Source organism: Bos taurus, chromosome 7, assembly GCF_002263795.3.
Source record: "Bos taurus isolate L1 Dominette 01449 registration number 42190680 breed Hereford chromosome 7, ARS-UCD2.0, whole genome shotgun sequence".
NCBI lineage: Eukaryota > Metazoa > Chordata > Mammalia > Artiodactyla > Bovidae > Bos > Bos taurus.
Window position 1 is genome coordinate 81,229,326 of NC_037334.1, and position 19,914 is coordinate 81,249,239.

At 42.3% G+C, this 19,914-nt stretch overlaps 1 protein-coding gene across 2 annotated transcripts in view; it reads left to right on the forward strand.

Moving 5' to 3' along the window:
• RASGRF2 (Ras protein specific guanine nucleotide releasing factor 2) overlaps nt 1–16,726 on the forward strand; it is a 265,280-nt gene extending 248,554 nt beyond the window's left edge. For both annotated transcript variants that reach the window (XM_002689373.7, XM_024995302.2), the window contains exons 23-27: nt 219–416; nt 6,069–6,148; nt 7,468–7,585; nt 8,155–8,223; nt 12,129–16,726. In XM_002689373.7, the coding sequence (XP_002689419.4) occupies nt 219–416; nt 6,069–6,148; nt 7,468–7,585; nt 8,155–8,223; nt 12,129–12,221 (558 nt within the window). In that variant the 3' untranslated portion in view covers nt 12,222–16,726. The remainder of the gene's footprint in view (nt 1–218; nt 417–6,068; nt 6,149–7,467; nt 7,586–8,154; nt 8,224–12,128) is intronic.
• Nucleotides 16,727–19,914: the final 3,188 nt, after the last annotated feature.

Below are 19,914 nucleotides of genomic sequence, written 5' to 3' on the forward strand. Positions count from 1 at the left end.
TCCTCCTGAGGAAAATATACATTAATAAACACTTATACATTAATACCTTTCATTGAAAAAATAAAACTCAGTTAAGCCACTCAGAAACAAAGATGAACCGTGACCTTGCATCCCTTGCCCCTCGCTTTCCTGACGTTGCTGTAGATGATTCGGGTACTGTCCCTGCATGAATGGCTTTGGCTCTTAGCTGGCCTCTCTCGGCTTTTCCGTTGTCTCAGATGAGTAACCTGGTGGCCTCCCAGATCATGAATTACGCGGATGTCACCTCCCGAGCCAACACCATCGAGAAGTGGGTGGCGGTGGCGGACATCTGCCGGTGCCTGCACAATTACAACGGCGTGCTGGAGATCACCTCAGCCTTAAACAGAAGTGCCATCTACCGGCTGAAGAAGACCTGGGCCAAGGTGTCCAAGCAGGTGAGCGCCGGCGGGCGGCACCTCCCGCCGCCGGGGGAGGAGAGTCTGGGAGACCAGCGCCAAGATAAATATTACTGATTAGGAAATAATTAGCTGAAATGAGCAGCTCCATTGGCAAAGAAAGTGCCAACATGGGTGATTACTGTGTTCTTACCACGTAATTGATTCCTCTCATGCGCGTTTCTAAATGGTTAATTTAAGGAGGGGAAATACAAACCAAAATATTCATTATAACGTGTTTGGGGACATCTTCAGACACTGTGGTTGACAGTTAGGAGCTGTTCACTGAATTGTTTAGGGAGGGCACGTTGACTCCGGGTGAGCACAGTGATGTCTCTGGATCCATTCTTCGTCCCTCAAAGTAAAGGTACAAGTACCTTAGGGCCAGAGACCAGGGACCGAGGGCCTGTGTGTTCACCTTTTTTATTTGTCATTCTTGTAGTCAGGTTGTTGCATAATGACATGGATGTGAAGGGATATAACTTTCTTAATTTTCTCTTAATTGGGCTCAGCTTGCTCATGCTTTTTGCTTTCATTCGGATAATTTGAAGATTCGAGTGACATCACCATTTTCCTCCTGGTCTTCGCCATGGTGTCCGTGGATGTCGGGTGTTGGGGAGGGCTTCTCTGGGCTCGTGGGAGGCTGTGTGCCCCCGCTGGTTTCCTGTTGGGTACAAGCCACTGTGAATTGCCTGTGCCTGGTGTTCGGATGGCAAGCCTACCCCATCAGGAGCATGCCCCAGGGAGCTTGGCTGATCTCATCTCAGCTCTCACTGGCGCTGCTGATTCTCTGAGGTGGGGTGTGTATCACCTCTACTACAGGCTGCCCTTCCCCTTGCTGATCCCTGGTGGGCAGGCTAACTCTTCTTTACAATTAATAAATAACTTGTTTGACCCTCTCAAAGGGTGTTGGGGGAATTTTCTAGGCTCCTCTGTGTTCTGTGGGTACCAGAGGCTAGGAGTGTCTTGCCAGGGCCTCTCTGCATATCCTTCTTCCACAGACCACTATGCACGCCTAATTGTGGTTGCCTAGAGTTGGTGAGGGGCGTCTTCAGGGCGCCCACCTCCAGGGTTTCAGGCAGGAAGAAGAGCATATATTCTGTGACATTTCCTCAAAACTATCTGGTTTCTGTTGCTCCTGAGAGTTCAGTCCCCTCTCAGAGACACCACTTCTTACTCTATTCTATCTTCTTTTCTCTCTCCAAGCCTTTTAAATTCCTCCCTGTATAGCAAGAAACCAAGCCTAAGCTATATCTTTTATTCCCTTCCCCACCATTCCTTAGTAAAAATGGAGTGCTTTGAGAATCTCAAATTTGGCCCCTAGAACTAGCAGACTCTTCTTCTATGAAAAAAGCCTTGCAAATAATATCCACAGCTTTTTTAAAAACTGTTTAAAAAAAAACTTTTAATGTTGAGATCTTTGTAGGTTCATATGCAATTGTAAGAAGTAGTAGAAATCCCCTCCACCCTCCACCCAGTATCCCCAATGGTTACATCTTGTGTAACTAGAGACAGTATCACAACCGCAAACTTAACCATTCGTACCATCCACCAGCCTTATTCAGACTTCATTTGTTCCACCTGTACTCGCGCATGTGTGTACATGTGTGTGTTTAGTTTTACGTGCCTTTATTACAGGGGTAGATTCACTACAGTCAAGAGACTGAACAGTTCTATCACCAGGATACCTCCTGCCACCCTTTTATAGCCACAACCACCTTCCTCCCTCTCGCTCCCTAACTCCTGGCAACCACAGATTTGTTTTCCATCTCTATAATTTTGTCATTTCAAAAATGTTATATAAATGGAATCATATAGTATATGACATTTTGAGATTGCCTTTTTTTTTATTCAGCGTAACTCCTTTGCGATCTGTTCAAGTTTTACACATATCAGTACTTAGTTCCTTATTTGGTTTAACCATTCACCCCTTGAAGAACATCTGGGTTGTTTTTAGTTTTAGCTATTACAAATGCAACGGCACCCCACTCCAGTACTCCTGCCTGGAAAATCCCATGGACGGAGGAGCCTGGAGGGCTGCAGTCCATGGGGTTGCTAAGAGTCGGACACGACTGAGCGACTTCACTTTCAGTTTTCACTTTCATGCATTGGAGAAGGAAATGGCAACCCACTCCAGTGTTCTTGCCTAGAGAATCCCAGGGACGAGGGAGCCTGGTGGGCTGCCGTCTATGGGGTCGCACAGAGTCGGAGACAACTGAAGTGACTTAGTATAGCATTACAAATGAGGCTTCCCTGGTGGCTCAGACGGTAAAGCGTCTGCCTGCAATGTGGGAGACCTGGGTTCGATTCCTGGGTCGGGAAGATCCCCTGGAGAAGGCAATGACAACCCACTCCAGCACTCTTGCCTGGAAAACCCCATGGACAGAGGAGCCTGATAGGCTACAGTCCATGGGGTTGCAAGAGTTGGACACGACTGAGCGACTTCACTTTCATTTTATTACAAATGAAGCTGCTGTGAATATTCATGTATAGGTTTTGTGTGACTATAACGTTTCATTTCTCTAGGATAAATGCCATAGAGTGCAGTAGCTAGATCATATGGTAATTGTGCATTAAGTTTCATAAGAAACTGCCAGAGTCTTTTCTAGCGAGGTTGTACCATTTTACATTCCTCTCAAGAAGGTATGAATGAACCAGTTTCTCTACATTCTTGTCAGCACTTGGTGCTGTCACTGTTTTTAATTTTAGCCGTTTTGATATTTCATCACTGTTTTAATTTGCATTTGCTAACAGCTAATAATGGTAAACATCTTTTCACGTGCTTGTTTGCATCTTCAGCAAAATGTCTGTTCATGTTTTCAGATCCGTTTTTAATTAGGTTCTTTGGGTTTTTTTATCTTTGAGTTCTTTCTAGACTCCTCTCATTTTATTTTTCTCTTTCAAAATTTTAGCTACCCTAAATGCTGTGACCTTCATATACATTTTAGAATAAAAACTGTGTCTTAAAAACTTTGCTGAGATTTCCATTGGAATTCCATTCAGTTCAGTTCAGTTCAGAGTCACTCAGTCGTGTCCGACTCTTTGCGACCCCGTGAATCGCAGCATGCCAGGCTTCCCTGTCCATCACAAACTCCTAGAGTCCACCCAAACTCATGTCCTTTGAGTCGGTGATGCCATCCAGCCATCTCATCCTCTGTCGTCCCCTTCTCCTCCTGCCCCCAATCCCTCCCAGCATCAGTCTTTTCCAATGAGTCCACTCTTTGCATGAGGTGGCCAAAGTATTGGAGTTTCAGCTTCAGCATCAGTCCTTCCATTAAATCAGTCAATTTTGGGAGAATTGACATCTTTACTATATTGACTCTTCCAGTCCATAAACACAATTTTTCTCAATAGTCTTTAGATTTTCTTTGAATTCTTAAATCAACATTTGAAATCTCCAGCATATAAGTCCTGTATATATTTCATTAGATTTATGTCTAAATATTTCATTTTCATTGGAGATATTTTAAATGTAATTGTGGTTTTAACTTGGGTTTCCATGTATTCATTGTTAATATATACAAATGTAATTGATTTTCCTCTGTTCTTATATCTGTAATGTTGCTGAACTCACTGTTATTCCTTGGGACTTTTCCATAGATTCCGTGGGATTTTCTACATAGGCAGTTATGTCAGTTGTTTATTTCCAATTTATATGCCTTTTATTTCCTTTTCTTGCCTTCTTGCTCTGGCTAGACTTTCCAATGCTATGTTGAATATGATAGTAAGAAGAATATTCATTAGTATTCTCAACCTTGGGGTGAAAGCTTTCAGTTTTTCACCATTAAGGACAATATTAACTATATGTTTTTTTGTAAATGCTTTTTTATAAAGTTGAGTAAGCTACCCTCTCTTCCTAGTTTTTGAGAGATTTTATGACAAATTGGTATTGGAATACTATTTTTTAAATAGACTTCAAAAAGCTATATCAGAATCCAAAACCTGGACACTGATGCCTTTGTCATGGCTGGGTCACCTCATGCGAAGAGTTGACTCATTGGAAAAGACTCTGATGCTGGGAGGGATTGGGGGCAGGAGGAGAAGGGGACGACAGAGGATGAGATGGCTGGATGGCATCACCGACTCGATGGACATGAGTTTGAGTGAACTCTGGGAGTTTGTGATGGACAAGGAGGCCTGGCGTGCTGCGATTCATGGGGTCGCAAAGAGTCGGACACGACTGAGCGACTGAACTGAACTGAACTGAACCAAAGGCAGTGGTTGCCTCAGCCATTGGGCACTGGATGCAAAGAGCCTATTCTCTTGTCATACATGCCACACTTCATCAGGGTCAGCAGGTCACTCCTCTGCCTATTCTTTTCTGCATTCTGTTTCTTTTTTCCTCTGAAGTTGGCACCTTGTTAAATCTTCTTTAGGCCTTCACTGTGGTTAACTTAAGCAATCTTCATGTCTTTGGCAGGCTGCAAGGTTAGGAATAACTGAACTGACTATGGAATAGAGATGATAAGGCAGGTGTTGAAATTATTTTTTAAAATTTGAATATATTACCTGTAGAGACATTAAATAGAAGCTACCATTTCAGTCACATACATAGATCACTCAAAGCAGCTTTCTTGTGAATAATGGGCCATACTCAAGGACCCAGTGCTTCAGACCTGTCATAGGCAGGGCCTGGTTGCAGAAATGCCCTGCTTCAGATGCTTTTGTTAATATCACCAGCTGTGTAGCTGTCTTTTCTGCAGAACTGAGTCTAGTCTGGGAAACATCCAAAAGGCCTGGTAGAGTATGTTCTCTGAAGCCCACCAAATTTGGTCTGTGGCTATAGGACAGTTATTTCTGCAGCTTCTTTGAGGGAAGGCCAGCCAGGGACCAGGCAGGAGCCCTGCCCAACCCCCACAACCCTCCATCCCTGTTCAAGCCATGCTGGCTGTCTTTTCCCAGAGCCCTCAGGAACCAGGATGGGAAGGTAGCCGTTGGAGTCACTCTGGAAGCTCTCATGGTGCCTTGAAGCTCCTCTCTAGACTGAGACAGAGTTGTCTGAGGAGCCTCACTCTCAGCTTCATTCCAGATGCTTCTCACAACCAAGCTGCCTGGATGTGGGTAATACCAGGAGTGAGTCTTTATCTCCAAGGCTCACCCTACCATTCTCCATTTCTCTAGAAGAAACTTTAGACCAATGTCATCAGCAAATGTATTTCTTGGTAAATACTAATTATTCTTTTCTAATAAATTGATGAAGATGAACACAAAGGATTTGGACTAGAGGGTATTGATCAATCCGCAGCCAAGCAATATAATATGTGCTTGGATGACTTGGAAATTAACAGTCAGAAAGATTCATCATGAAAACCCCCTGACACAGGACCTCTCTTTAAGATCCCCTATGTGGTATGTTCTTTTTAGGTCTTTAAGTTCCTAAGTTTCCCATGCATTACAATTTTTCTTTTCTATACATTTTCTCTCTTTTAAATGTATTTAAAAAATTAGTATTAATTTTTTTAAAAAGAGTTAGTATTGTCCCATGTTCTTTTTTAACAAGTGAAATTTAAGTACATCTCCATACTTTGAAAATCATATCATGTCGTCGTACCTGCCACTGTAGAAGAGAATTGAGCAACTTTCGGTAACTCACAACCTTATCAAACCATAGGGGTATTTTCATGACATACTAAGTTATTTGTTTCCTTCTAGACAAAAGCTCTAATGGACAAGCTTCAGAAGACTGTTTCGTCTGAAGGAAGATTTAAAAACCTCAGAGAAACCCTTAAAAAGTATGTCTATTTTGTTAAATTATTCATAATTCAGAAGTGTATTTATATAATTTTTACAGTATACAAATAGTGGCCTACCTCATACTTTGCTTTGAAAAGAAAACCAAATGGGACACAGCTTCTATCATCAGGTGTTTTTCTGACTTGCCTTTTCATTTGGAATACCACGCATGTAGTGAGTGTCATGGATATACTCATGGTATGCAGAGCATTCCAAATAAGAAGAAAATGTCACCACAGTAAATCTTACTATATTTTACTATAAAAAGTTTCTTTATTTGGTATTTCCTAATCTAAATACAGTGATTTCCTGTGATTCTTTATTTGAATATTCCAGTCCCTGTTGCTTTTGTTTTTTATTTTTGGCTTTTTGTTGCTGGATCCTTTTCTTGTTCTTCAGACATACAGAGAGAGAGAGGGAGGGAGAACAGAGGATATCCTCCTGCAATTAGTTTTCTTATGACCTGCCACATGGACTTCACTTACTCTGGAAAATTTTGTCCTGTGATGCCATGATGGAAAGAAAGACTTAAAGTAACAATGATAATATAAGAACTATTTACTGAAGATTGAATAAATGATAGACTCTATGCTAAGTGCTTGATGTGTTTTATTTAAGCCTCATAGAAAACTAGAGATAAAAGTTTCATTGTCTCCATTTTACAGACAAGGAAGCTGCAGTTCAGAGAGTTTGCCCACCACCACTTAGGAAGTAGGCAAGTGGGGACTCAAACTCAGTTTCCCCTGGATTAAAAGGCCGTGTTCTCAACCTCTAGACTCTGAGAATGCACCTTCCAAACAAAGAAGGTCTCACTTTAGTGTGCAGGTGTGATATTAATCTCTATCTTCTAAGACATTTAAATACTAACTAAAACAGAAAACAAGTTTTACAAGTTCTAGTCACATTGATTTTTCCACCCACTTCTTCAAGGTTGAATGTTTGCACTTAAATGAGGTGAGGGCATGGGGTTTCCTACATGCTTTTACATCCCTAACGGTGTGGCCATTTGACAAGCACTGCAGGCCAATGCTACAAGCAAGTCCCATTAGCACATGTTTTGTATTTGTCTATAAGACATCCTGTGGTTTGAAGTACCACTGTCTCAAACACATAGTAAAGCATGAGCTGTGATGTTGTATCACACTCTATTGTAAGACATAATTAAACCTCTGCATATTATGAGCATGCTTCTGAAAATGGGATTAAAAGAGTTTTTTTCTTCAGGAGGGGAGCAGCGCAGCTGCTTCCTGTTGAAACGGGGGAGGTGGGTGGACACCTGTGTGAATGAGCTTGTGAACAGTGCCTCTTGTTCTTCCAGTTGTAACCCCCCGGCTGTTCCTTATCTGGGGATGTACCTGACAGACCTGGCGTTCATTGAAGAAGGAACACCAAACTTTACCGAGGAAGGCCTCGTCAATTTCTCCAAGATGAGAATGGTGGGTTCGAGTTTCATGTAAGCAGCCTGTCTTGGTGACCTCAGTGGCTTATAGAGAAGAGGCGATGTCATGGAAGAGTGACCGTTTGCTTTTTCATCTTGACCTTTTTATGCGACACTGGGTCTGATACCTGATGTTGGCTGATTCAGGAGATATTCGCAGTCCTCTTTCAGCTGGCAGTCTAGACAATGAGGGTGGGGAATAAAGCCCCAGGGATGACTTTCTGAGACTGAGCAGGGATAGACAGATGCTGAAGGCTTCTTGTTGGACAGCTGGGTTCTGAGCATTTAGAAGTGAGGAGCCCATGGACACTAGCGCCCCATGCCTGTCACCTGAGGATACCCTGTGCCAGCTGTTTCCCTGATTGGGAATTCAGTATCTTCTTGCTGTTAGGGTTTCTTGTGGCTCATTGAAGGCAAAAAAGCCCTAGGGCTAGGTCATGATGGAGCAGGGCTCCAGGTGCCTCAATGGATGGAGTAAGGGACTGACTGCTCTGGGACAGGCTCCCAGAATACTGTGCTGCAACCCAGGGCAGTGCTCATGCTTTGCTTCTGTTCTTCCTCCATCAGATATCACACATCATCAGAGAGATACGCCAGTTCCAGCAGACTTCCTATCGAATCGATCATCAGCCAAAGGTAATCTTGTATGGTTGTCAGGGAACTTGAAGAAAGAAGTGGAAGTTAGTTAATTGGAAACAGCAGTAGAGTAGATCAATAATACCAAAAGCTAACTCAAAGAAAAGACCAAAAAGACAGACAAACATTTGGTAACTCTGATTAAGAAAAACAAGAAAGAAAGCAAAAAGAATATCAATTCATTATCAAATTCTATCTATTTTATATCCAGTATTTCTTGTGAAGCTGTCCACACCACCACCACCACCCCTTGTCCAAGCTACCAATGTCTGGTACCTGGTGTTCAGTTCAGTTCAGTTTAGTTGCTCAGTCGTGTCCGACTCTTTGCGACCCCATGAATCGCAGCACGCCAGGCCTCCTTATCCATCACCAACTCCCGGAGTTCACTCAGACTCACGTCCATCAAGTGAGTGATGCCATCCAGCCATCTCATCCTCTGTCGTCCCCTTCTCCTCCTGCCCCCAATCCCTCCCAGCATCAGAGTCTTTTCCAATGAGTCAACTCTTCGCATGAGGTGGCCAAAGTACTGGAGTTTCAGCTTCAGCATCAGTCCTTCCAAAGAAATCCCAGGGCTGATCTCCTTCACAATGGACTGGTTGGATCTCCTTGCAGTCCAAGGGACTCTCAAGAGTCTTCTCCAACACCACAGTTCATCAATTCTTCAGCGCTCAGCCTTCTTCACAGTCCAACTCTCACGTCCATACATGACCACAGGAAAAACCACAGCCTTGATTAGACGAACCTTTGTTGGCAAAGTAATGTCTCTGCTTTTCAATATGCTATCTAGGTTGGTCATAACTTTCCTTCCAAGGAGTAAGTGTCTTTTAATTTCATGGCTGCAGTCACCATCTGCAGTGATTTTGGAGCCCAGAATAATAAAGTCTGACACTGTTTCCACTATTTCCCCATCTATTTCCCATGAAGTGATGGGACCGGATGCCATGATCTTCGTTTTCTGAATGTTGAGCTTTAAGCCAACTGTTTCAGTCTCCACTTTCACTTTCATCAAGAGGCTTTTGAGTTCCTCTTCACTTTCTGCCATAAGGGTGGTGTCATCTGCATATCTGAGGTTACTGATATTTCTCCCGGCAATCTTGATTCCAGCTTGTGGTTCTTCCAGCCCAGCATTTCTCATGATGTACTCTGCATATAAGTTAAATAAACAGGGTGACAATGTACAGCCTTGACGTACTCCTTTTCCTATTTGGTACCTGGTGTACTGAATGCAAATCCATTCAACAAATTTACAGCCAAATAGGACTCTCTGAAACACACAGTGGGAGTTATTTGCCCCTTGCTTAAAATATTTTATTGGCTTATCTTTGCTCTTAGGCTAAGGAAAGAAAAAATTTTGATATATCCCAGAAATCTTGCATTATGTAGTCCCTACTCATCTTTCAGGATTCATCTCATGTCATTATCCCCTTCTTCTCTCCATCCCAACAATAACTGATGTTTGTTACCTTTTTCTTTCTTCCTTTTCTTTCTTTCCTTTCCTCTTCTTTCTTTTTTTTCATTTTGTAATAGATGTTATTTTTTAGAATCATTTTAGCTTTACAGAAAAATTGAAATGGTAAGGTAGAAGATTCCAATTTAACACACAGTTCATCATCCCTGTTATTTCATGGAACTTGACATACTTATTATGAAACTCATAAGGAAGCTTTGATAGGCAAAAAAAAGATAAGAACTTTTTGAAAAATAAGAAGAGTAAGGGAGAGCCTTCCCTACCAGATACAGACACTAACACTGCAGTGAATAGAAGAGGACTATCTTGGCAGAGGAATACAAACTCAGTGGAGTAGGATAAAGTCCAGATGCAGATTTTGTCTATATGAAAATTTAATATGGGATAAAGGAGACATTTAAAGAAAGTGACAGAAAGAAACTGACCATTGTGTAAATGAAATAGGGATTTTTGTTCTCCATCTTATACTATTCAAAAAATAAATTCCAGATGAATTCACTACCTTATACAAAAAGAAACATTACATTATTTAAATGAAATAATATAGGACAAAATATTCATGATCTTTGGATTTGAAAGACCTTCTTAAACACAGAATGCAAAAGCTTTAGAAGATGAGATTGATACAGTTTGCTGAATCAAAATCTAAAACTTCTATCTGACAAAGGGCAATTGTTTAAAAATTGTAGAAGAGTACAAGCAATAGACTAGGAGACAATGTTTGTAACATAAAAAACAAAGACAGAATAAAATTATTCCTATAAATTAAAAAAGTATTCCTATAAATCTATAAGAAAAATCATAAACAACACAAAATTGACAAAGCTATAAACAGGTGATTCACAGAAGAAGAAACAAAAATGTCCAGTACATATTTGGAGAATGCTCAACTTCACTAATAAGAAAAATACAAATTACAAAGCATCATTATCAGCTATCAGACAGACAAATTTTTAAAATATTGTTAACAGCAAACTTGAGTTAGGATATGGGATAACAGATACTCTCATGTACTATAGGCACAACAGTTTTGGAGGTTATTTTATATATTTTTTTTATTAAAAATTGATATACCAAGTAACCAGAATTCTCATACATTGCTGATGAGAGTAACATGGTACAACCTCTTTGGAAAAGTGTGTCCTTTGGAGGTTTCTGAAAATGTTAAATATGCATATTTAACTTAAATACCTTATGACTCAGGTATTTATCCAAGGGGGAAGTAAAACATGCTCACAAAAAGTCTCACATAAGATGTTGATGGCATTTCTTAATAATAGCCAAAAATTGGAAATAGCCCAGGTGTCCATAAACAGATGAATGGATAAACAAATTGCGGTGTATCTATACAGTGGGCCACTACTCAGCAGTAGAAGATAACCAGTGAAACACTCCACAACACAGATGAGTCCAGCACATGATGCAGAGTAGAAGAAACCAGACACAGACGAGTACCTACTGTGTGATTCCACTCACATGAAGTTCTAGAGCAGACAGGACTAACACGTGGTGACAGAAATCAGAGCAGCGATCGTTTCTGGCAGTAGGTTAACAGGGAAGCTGCGTGAGGGAACTTTCTGGGGTGATGAAATTATCCTCTAGCACGATACATGTGTAGCTTGATATTGTTTAGTCGCTAAGTCGTGTCCAACTCTTTGCAACCTCCTGGACTGTATCCCTCCAGGCTCCTCCGTCCATGGGATTTCCCAAGGAAAAATACTGGAGTGGGTTGCTATTTCCTTCTCCAGATATATAAGTCACATGGGCATTTACTTTTGTCAAAACTAATGAAAGTATTTAATTTTACTTATATCTGCTATCTCTCCCTAAAAATAAAGAGATATTTTTATGGTGCTAACCCCTGTTCTAACCTGTTCATTTCCGTGTCCTTTCATTTCATTTCTGGTGTGGAACCATTCATGTGTGAGGACTAGGGAGTATGCTAACAAAGACTTCACCGTAACTTTGTGTCATAGTGAAATATTGATGGCAACCCATCAATATGAGATCATTAAATAAACTCTGATATGTCACACTTGTAATACAGCACAGCAGTGAGAGCTCTTTGTATGACATGAGGAGCACTCCACAACTTCTAGTCTGATGAAAGCAGAATAAAATATACCCTTGTGATACCATGTATTAGAGGAAAAATGATTTCTGTAAGTACCTGGTAATGTCTGGAAAGATACTGAAAAATATCTGGGAGAATATAAGCCAACTGATAACAGTGGTGCTTCTTGAGGGCAGTGCCTAGGGTAGGGAGTTAAGAGGGGAACAGAATATACAGTCAGAATATATTCCTAATGTATTTTAGTTACATAAAGTATTTCAGTGCTTGGGAGAAAATGTTGAATTGTGTCAGGCTCCATTCAGAAAATGTACATCTGGTGTTGTGAAGGAACTCAAAGCGGGTTTCTTCTTCTTTCTTCTCCAGGTCACTCAGTACTTGCTTGACAAAGCCCTCATCATAGATGAAGATACGCTGTATGAGCTGTCACTAAAAATTGAACCTCGGCTCCCTGCTTGACGATCCGACCTTGCCCCACGTCCGTGGAATTTTCATGGAAAGCAGAGTGGACAGAACTGTGCATGCCATGCCTCCCACAGTGCTGAGAGGACAGGGGGATGGAGACAAAGCCAGTCTCCTCTGTTCCCCAAAGATGATGGAGCCAAACCAGAATTCTGTCTCCAGCCAGGGAAGCCCAGCTGGTTGGGATCAAGGATAGACGCTTCAGACTTGGGTGGGAAGCTGAAGAGAGTGGTGTTTGGTAAACTGAGGGCACATTTGCATGAGGGAGTATAAACTGGGAGGTGCTGGTAGCCACTTTAAAGAAGCAGGTTAAGAAGGGAAATTTCAAATTCTGCCCCGTGTTCTGTTAAGAACTCAGGGATAAAGGTCCATGAAAAGGCTTGTGATGTTTCACTGGCATTTAACTGGCCTGGGGCACCTCCCAGTTTTCTCCTAGGATTTAACTGCTTCTCTTACATTTCCTTTGTTACAGGCTTCCAGAAGAGCCGAGGCTGTCTCTGTAGGGATGGGCCGACACATAAGCAATTTCAGTCCTCAGCATGTGCATGGTTCTCAGTGCATCATAAATATTTATATTGGAGGAATGGCATGTTCTGAAACTGCTCTTTCAGTCTTTAGGCAACAGGACAGGAAAGACATGTTGAAAGTCAAATGGATTTGTATGTAACATTTCCATAATTTAAAACCCAATCGTTGTGCCCCCAGAGTCCAGCCACGTGGGGGACTTCTTCCTGAGGCTGTGCAGTTCAGGAAGTCGATGCCATTGGAGAGGCAGGTGCAGGCTTTGCAGAAAGATGCCCACGTGCCTCACGAACAAAACTGTGGAATACAACAGAAGGCCACCGAGGGGAAGAGTGGGTTTCAGTGCTAAGTGAAAAGATATACTTAAAAATCGTCTCTGCGCCTTTCTGTGCTTCTTTTCATCCCCCCCACCCCCTTGGTTACGTGGGAATCTGTTCTGATTTACACGAACCATGTTTCGGCTCACTATGAACATTACTTGTTTGTTTTTTAAAGTTGTCTAGTGCAGTGGCCCCCAAGCTTTTTGGCACCAGGGAGCGGTTTCATGGAAGACAATTTTTCCACAGGGTGGGGCAGAGGGAGGGGACTTGGTTTCAGATTGATTACGTGCATTACATTTATCATGCACTTTATTTCTATTGTTACCACATCAGCCCCACCAAAGATCATCAGGCGTTAGACCTTGGAGGCTGGGGACCCCTGATTTAGTGAGATTTTCTTTTTAAAACCCACCCTTCCATGTGCTATTAGTAGACAGTTCTTCTCCAGTCATCTTTGTTTTTAAATTTTGAGGCATTTCTGAGTGAAAATATATGGGAAAATGGGAAAATATATGGGAAATGGGCCCAAGCACTCATGAGCTCTTGTGTCAGAAAACCAAATGCAGGGGTTCGTCCTCCTACCCTAGGCTGGGAAAGCGACTGTGATTTCCCCAGGATTGTTGGTTATTAAAGAAATAGGGCTAGCTCATGTTCTCGTGTTTACCTCCCTCTTCTCTTCTCAGGGAGACCTCTGCTTTCAAAGAAGAGAAAAGATATTGTTACCTGAGCCTATTGCATCTGGCATTATTTCTTAGAGGCATGAAGCATATTAATGCTGACATTGAAAAAAAATTGATCTTTTTGGCTGCTTTCTCTCTTTGCACTTTAATTATGTTGTTAGAGCTGACAGCTGACTAATAAATTCAACTTACTGGCTCATAAGACCCAGTGGAATTGATAATGTCCCACAGAGGTGAATGTACATTTTTCCTGCATGGTAAGGGCCATCTCTGTACATAACTATATAGTGAAATATCAAGTAAGTAAAAGAAAATATTTATAATATTTGAAGACCATTCCAAAAATATTTTCAATAGCTCATATTAGCTAACAGGGTAGCACTGAACTCAAGGAGGGTGACTTATGGATGCTTAATTTTTTTCTTTCTTTCTTTTTTATTTTTTAAAGTTGCTTGTTTTTTCTCTTTAGTTTCAAATAAAAAGTTGATGCATCTTGATGCATGATAAGAAGCATGAGTTCTTTGGATCCTAACAGTGCATAACTTATCATTTATTTCTCAGTGTTCAGAAACAAAGTTTGAACTAATATATGCCAGTTGCACCAAGCACCTCAAAGTCTTGCAAAAGAATAAGAAAGTAAAGGTTAACTTTCTTGGTGCAAAGACACAGTTTTGAAAGTGAACTAAAACCGGGACAGATCAGTGAAAAGACCACACAGATAGCAGTTTCAGGCAGAGCAACACATGGAAATGTTGATATATCAGACTCTGGCCTTAAGAGTCTCCAGAGTCTTCCAGAAGGGAGGGTGTGGGTCTGTGGGCCCCGTCCCTGGAAGTTTGGACCCTTAATTCTCTGACCCAGTGGTTCTAGAGGCACTGCAGCCGTTTTTATTAGAGAAAAACAGAAACTTGAGGAATTTCCAAATGCTCCTTCCCTTTTGGCATACAGGTTTTCCTCAGCCAGTGACAAAGCCGGCAGGCCTATTTCCCGCAGAATGTTGGAAGAGCGCCCCCTGGCGGTCAACTGTGGGCACTGTCCGTCGTCTCTGCTGACCTTTAAGTATTTTTTTTTGCTAGTTACACACCTCTCCTGCTTCCTAGAGTGTGAAGCCTTTCCACCTCCAAGGGAGTTACTTTTGACGACCTGCACCATTTCTGGGCCAGCTGGGAGAGGAAAGCACATTTTTAAAAAGCTCAATTTGGTCACATTTAAAAGCCCCAAGAGCAATTTGTGGTTTCCTTTTGATTTTTTAAAGCACCCATCCTCTTCTGCCTTGCAAGCTCTGTGTGACGGTTGGAATGAGCGCTCCTGGCTGGGTCTGCTTGTATTCTATTACACGAGACCCATTTCTATGAGTAGATGGGAGGTCAGCCTCTAACAGCCAAATAGGAAACACCTGTATTCTTGCAAAATTAACCTAGAAAATCAGAAGTAAAATCCAAGTTCATGCTTTCAGATGAATACTCAACATTTTGTACAGTCAATGAAATTATCTTGGGGATTTTAGGGGGTGCCTTTGGTGATTAACTCAGACATCCAGTTTTGCTACAAGGACAAGTCTCTTATTTAAGGCAATATATTATGTGACTGATTCAGGCATGAAGTAGAATGTTGTCAATTTTCCTTAGTGTTTCTCTGAAGGAATTTAAAGAGGGAAATTCAAACTTACTGTTGCAGTATTTTCAACTGACTGTCACACCAAGTCCCTATTACTGTTTGTTAAATTTCAGTACAGATGTTGAATAACTTGGCAGAGAAAAATCCATGACATTCCAGTTTGGAGTGTGTGTGATAATGGACCCACATCTCTTTTTTTCTCACAGTGTTGTAACAGACAGGACCTAGGGTCAGCAATGATTGGACCGTTTTCAAATCCTTAACTAAAGAGTAACACAATAGGAGGGTTGTTCCCAATAGAATTGAGTTTTGTTTTAAAATAGAGGATTTCATTTAGCTTTTCTTTTCAAAGGTTGATCTTATTCCCCCTGGAAGGGGTGGGGGAGAGACTTTCCCTTCATTTTAAACCATAAGATTTTTTAAAAACCAGCCTGTGAAGTTTATTATTTTTTCTGCTATTGAAATGGTATAAAAGGTAATATTTATGGCTAAACAATAGAGCTATGCTAATATCCACAGCCAGAAGGAATAAGTGAATAAGATTCATTTTCACTTCAGAAAGACAACAGATTGTAGCTTTAAATAATGACTTGATTACTGACACCACTATGTGAATCCTGGTAATAAGACTTGAATCAATGAAATCTAATCAAAGTGTCTTTTCTTGGTATCTGTTAGTGACTTAAAATTAAGGCAGGGAGGAACTAAAGTAGAAAACAACCATCTTGTAGGTATAAATACATGAAAGATCAGAAAACTATTCATCTTGGCTACCATACCACATGATGTTAACATCAGGGTTGATTTGATTGTACTTGATTGCATTTGCTCAAGAAAAATAATAGTTCTACTAAATGATGTTGAACCACTGTCTTGTTAGACCACCATTAATTCTTCTCTGGAAAGGCAGTTGTGAAAGAGCACTGGACTAGGCATCGTAGCCCTAGACTCAGATCTACCCAGCTAAAGCTGGGAAACCTTAGGCCAGTGCTGAACCTCTCTGATCCTCAGTTTCCTCATCTGTGAAATGGAGTTAACAGTGATGCCTGTGCTGCCTACCTCACAGGACTGTCATGAGGACAAAGTGGATCCGACTGTAAAGTGCTGTCCAAATGTGAGGTAATTTGATTACCATCCTCATCTCTCTTTTGCAGAGCATTTAAGTGTGTTTGTTATTTGTGTGTGTGATGGACAAACCCATGTATTACTTGGAGAACTATATTGTTTGTGTCCAGTTACTTTGCACATCTGCTGACATCTCTGACTCCGACAGGGGTTTGTGCTGTGGCCTAACACTTGCCAGGTGAGGTGTGGGTTACTCCTGTATGCAAATTAAACTTTGCCTTTCTCAAATTCTCCAAAATCTCCTTAGTCTCTTCATTTGATTGTTTCAGCATTTTTCTATATTGTCTTCTTCATAGCTGTGGGCTCCTTCAGATATTCTTTTACTTCTAAAGTTCAGGGAGGAAAAGGTTTAGAAGAAACCATGTTGCAGGTACTAAAATATCACAGAATTTGAAGGACCTCAGGCTTCCTAAGTAGCACTCATGGTGAAGAATCCGCCTGCCCATGCAGGAGACTCAAGAGACACAGGTTCGATCCCTGCGTCTGGAAGATCCCCTGGAGGAGGAAATGGCAACTGACTCCAGGATTCTTGGTTGAAAAATTCCATGGACAGAGGAGCTTGGGCTAAAGCTTGGACAGTGGGCCAAAGTCCATGAGGTCTCAAAGAGTCGGACACAACTGAGTATGCACGCAAAGATGACATTAAAGGTCTTCTAGCCTCACTGTCTTTCTGGGGTTTACAGCTTTCCCATGCCATCACCAGCCCAGGTTTAATTACCTCCAGGCACACAGAACTCATTACTCTCCAATCAGCTCTGTTCACCCAATGGCAGCTCATGAACAGGCTGTGGAGAGAAGAGCTACTGAGGTTAGAGGTGGAGGTCTGAGGCTGTGTTCCTCATCTAAAATGAAAGCCTCATATCTGCCCCTAGAATTACTGCAGTGGATCCATGGAATAATATATATGAAAATACTTCACTTTTGTCCAGTAGATGAAGTTGTCCTAATGTTTAGAGCTCAAGGAAACATGACGCTGCTGTTGAGTCCAAGAGAAAACTGAGAAAAGGGAGAATGTGGGTCCCTTCTGTCTCGTTGGCTTCCTTTTCCACTTCTGAAATGAGCAATCAGCCTGGTAGGGATTTGAGAACCCAGGTTCCTTTCATTTTGTTACTTGGCCGTTCCTCATGGCGTTGACCTTGCCTGCTGGTCAAATCTGGGTCCTGTTATTAATACATCCAGGCTCTAGCCAGATTCAGGAACAGAAAAGAGAATAAGCCCACAACAGGAGGTTTCCTTTATAGCAAGTGATAGGGCACTTACACGCTTCGCTTCTGTTCCCATCCCTGTGACATGAGCTAGCCATGTGAACACCTGGCCACTAGGTATGGAAAGAGCCCCTGAACTTTGAAGGGAATTGGAGAAGATGAGAAGGGAGTATGTGGCCTATGACAGAGATCATAATTTGAAGAATTTTCAGAAATCTGGGATTTCTGTTTTGTTATCTATGGAGGTAGTCACTTCATCACCCCACCTTTATCATAAGTATGAGGATAACTAGGCCCTCAAAAAAAGGGTGCCACACATTTTTCTCAAAAGTAGCCCAACTTCTCTTCTGACATTACTAAAGTAAAATTACACTATAAAAGATGAGGAGTTGAGGTAAGGCATGGGGTGGGTGAAAGTGAAAGTGAAGCCGCTTAGTCATGTCCGACTCTTTGTGACCCCATGGACTATAGCCTACCAGGCGCCCTGGTCCATGGGATTCTCCAGGCAAGAATACTGGAGTGGGTTGCCATTTCCTTCTCCAGGGGATCTTCACAACATAGGGATTGAACCCATGTCTCCTGTGTCTCCCGTATTACAGGTGGTTTCTGTACTGCTGAGCCACCTTGGAAGTCCATGGGGTGGGTAGGTGGAGGCTGCTTCTGCTGCTGCTAAGTCACGTCAGTCGTGTCCGACTCTGTGTGACCCCATAGACGGCAGCCCACAGGCTCCCCCTTCCCTGGGATTCTCCAGGCAAGAGTACTGGAGTTGGGTGCCATTGCCTTCTCCGTGGAGGCTAAATGTCTACTAATAAGGAACTGGAAGAAAAAGAAAGAGCAGTTTCTCATTGTAACCACCATCTTTTAAATTCTATATCTCCATGCTTTTCAAAAGCCTCCCCATTCTCTGCGTCTGGGATCTGGGCTATTTCAGGCTCACTGGATTTATTTCACCTGGTGCCTGAACTGCCATGAAACAGTTTGGTCAGCCCCACAGACCTCTAACTTTCTGCCTGTTCTGCCAGGGGAGCAGGAGGGACTATGGTCTGTTAGGACAAAATGTGCAAACTGGGAGCTCTGACTCTTTACAGGATCATGCAATTAGTTTGGTGGGTCCCCATCTGCAAATGTTCAATGAGATAACACAGGAGAACCTAGAAAATATCTGAGCATATCATATCACATGCAAAAAGGGTAAGTATCACTTGTATGCTAGGTTATAATGATAGCATATATGTTAACTGAGGCCAATACACAGTAAAGTGCTTGAATCTTAAGTGTACAGCTTGAGGAATTTTTACACGTGTGTACACTCATACAACCACCCCTAAATCAAGAACCCTTCCAGCCCCAGAAGGCCCTCTGAGGCACTCTCCCAGTCTGTACCCCCATGCAAAGGTAAAATATTTTTTTTTCTTTGGGTCATATTTAAAAGAGGTGGAGGCTCTGAAAGAGAACCACTCTAGGTGGGCTCCATGCCCTGCTCCATCATCCCCTCCTCGCATGGCTTGGGTCCTGAGAAGGAAGGGAAAGGAATCAGCTGGTGATGTGCACCTGGACATAGAAGCTGGGTACGTGACCGTCACCAGAGGCCTGGTCAGCTCCCTCTGAAATGCAGGCTGTGCTCCAAAGTCCTGGTGGGTCAATGCTATTTACAGTCAACCTTTCCGGTTTGCAGTGGATGTTCCAAGGAGGGCTATTTTTAAGCAGGTTGATGGCCTGCAGGACCTTCTGGTAGTAAATTAAGCTGCTGTGGATACAAAGTGTATCGTCTAGCAATCTACTTCAGACGACCTGATCTAGAAGAGAAGGGTGATTGCCCCTGATTCCAGCCCCCAGATAACTAGTTGGAAGGAGATGCCCTGGTTTCTGGTTCAGAATGTGATTAGAAACTGAGGGAGCTTTAGACGTCTTTCTCAGCTTGGAGGGGAAAGGGGAGGGTCCCGGAGAGCAGGGACCATTCTCCACAGCTAACCAGGAACCCAGGGATGGGCTCCTGAGGGAAGATAGAAACAAATTCCCAAATAGGTGCAGCAGTTTTCCCGCGGTCCTCCCACTCCCAACGCAGGAGCCTGCAGGTCTGGGCAGCCAGTTAGCGGGCTGCGGGCCCAGGAAGCCCTCGCAGAGCCCTGGGAGAGACAGCCTACAGGACTGGACTTGGGGCAGGGAAACATTTCAGAGAAAAGATAGGAGATAGAAAGAGGACAGGGCCCACCCCCTGACA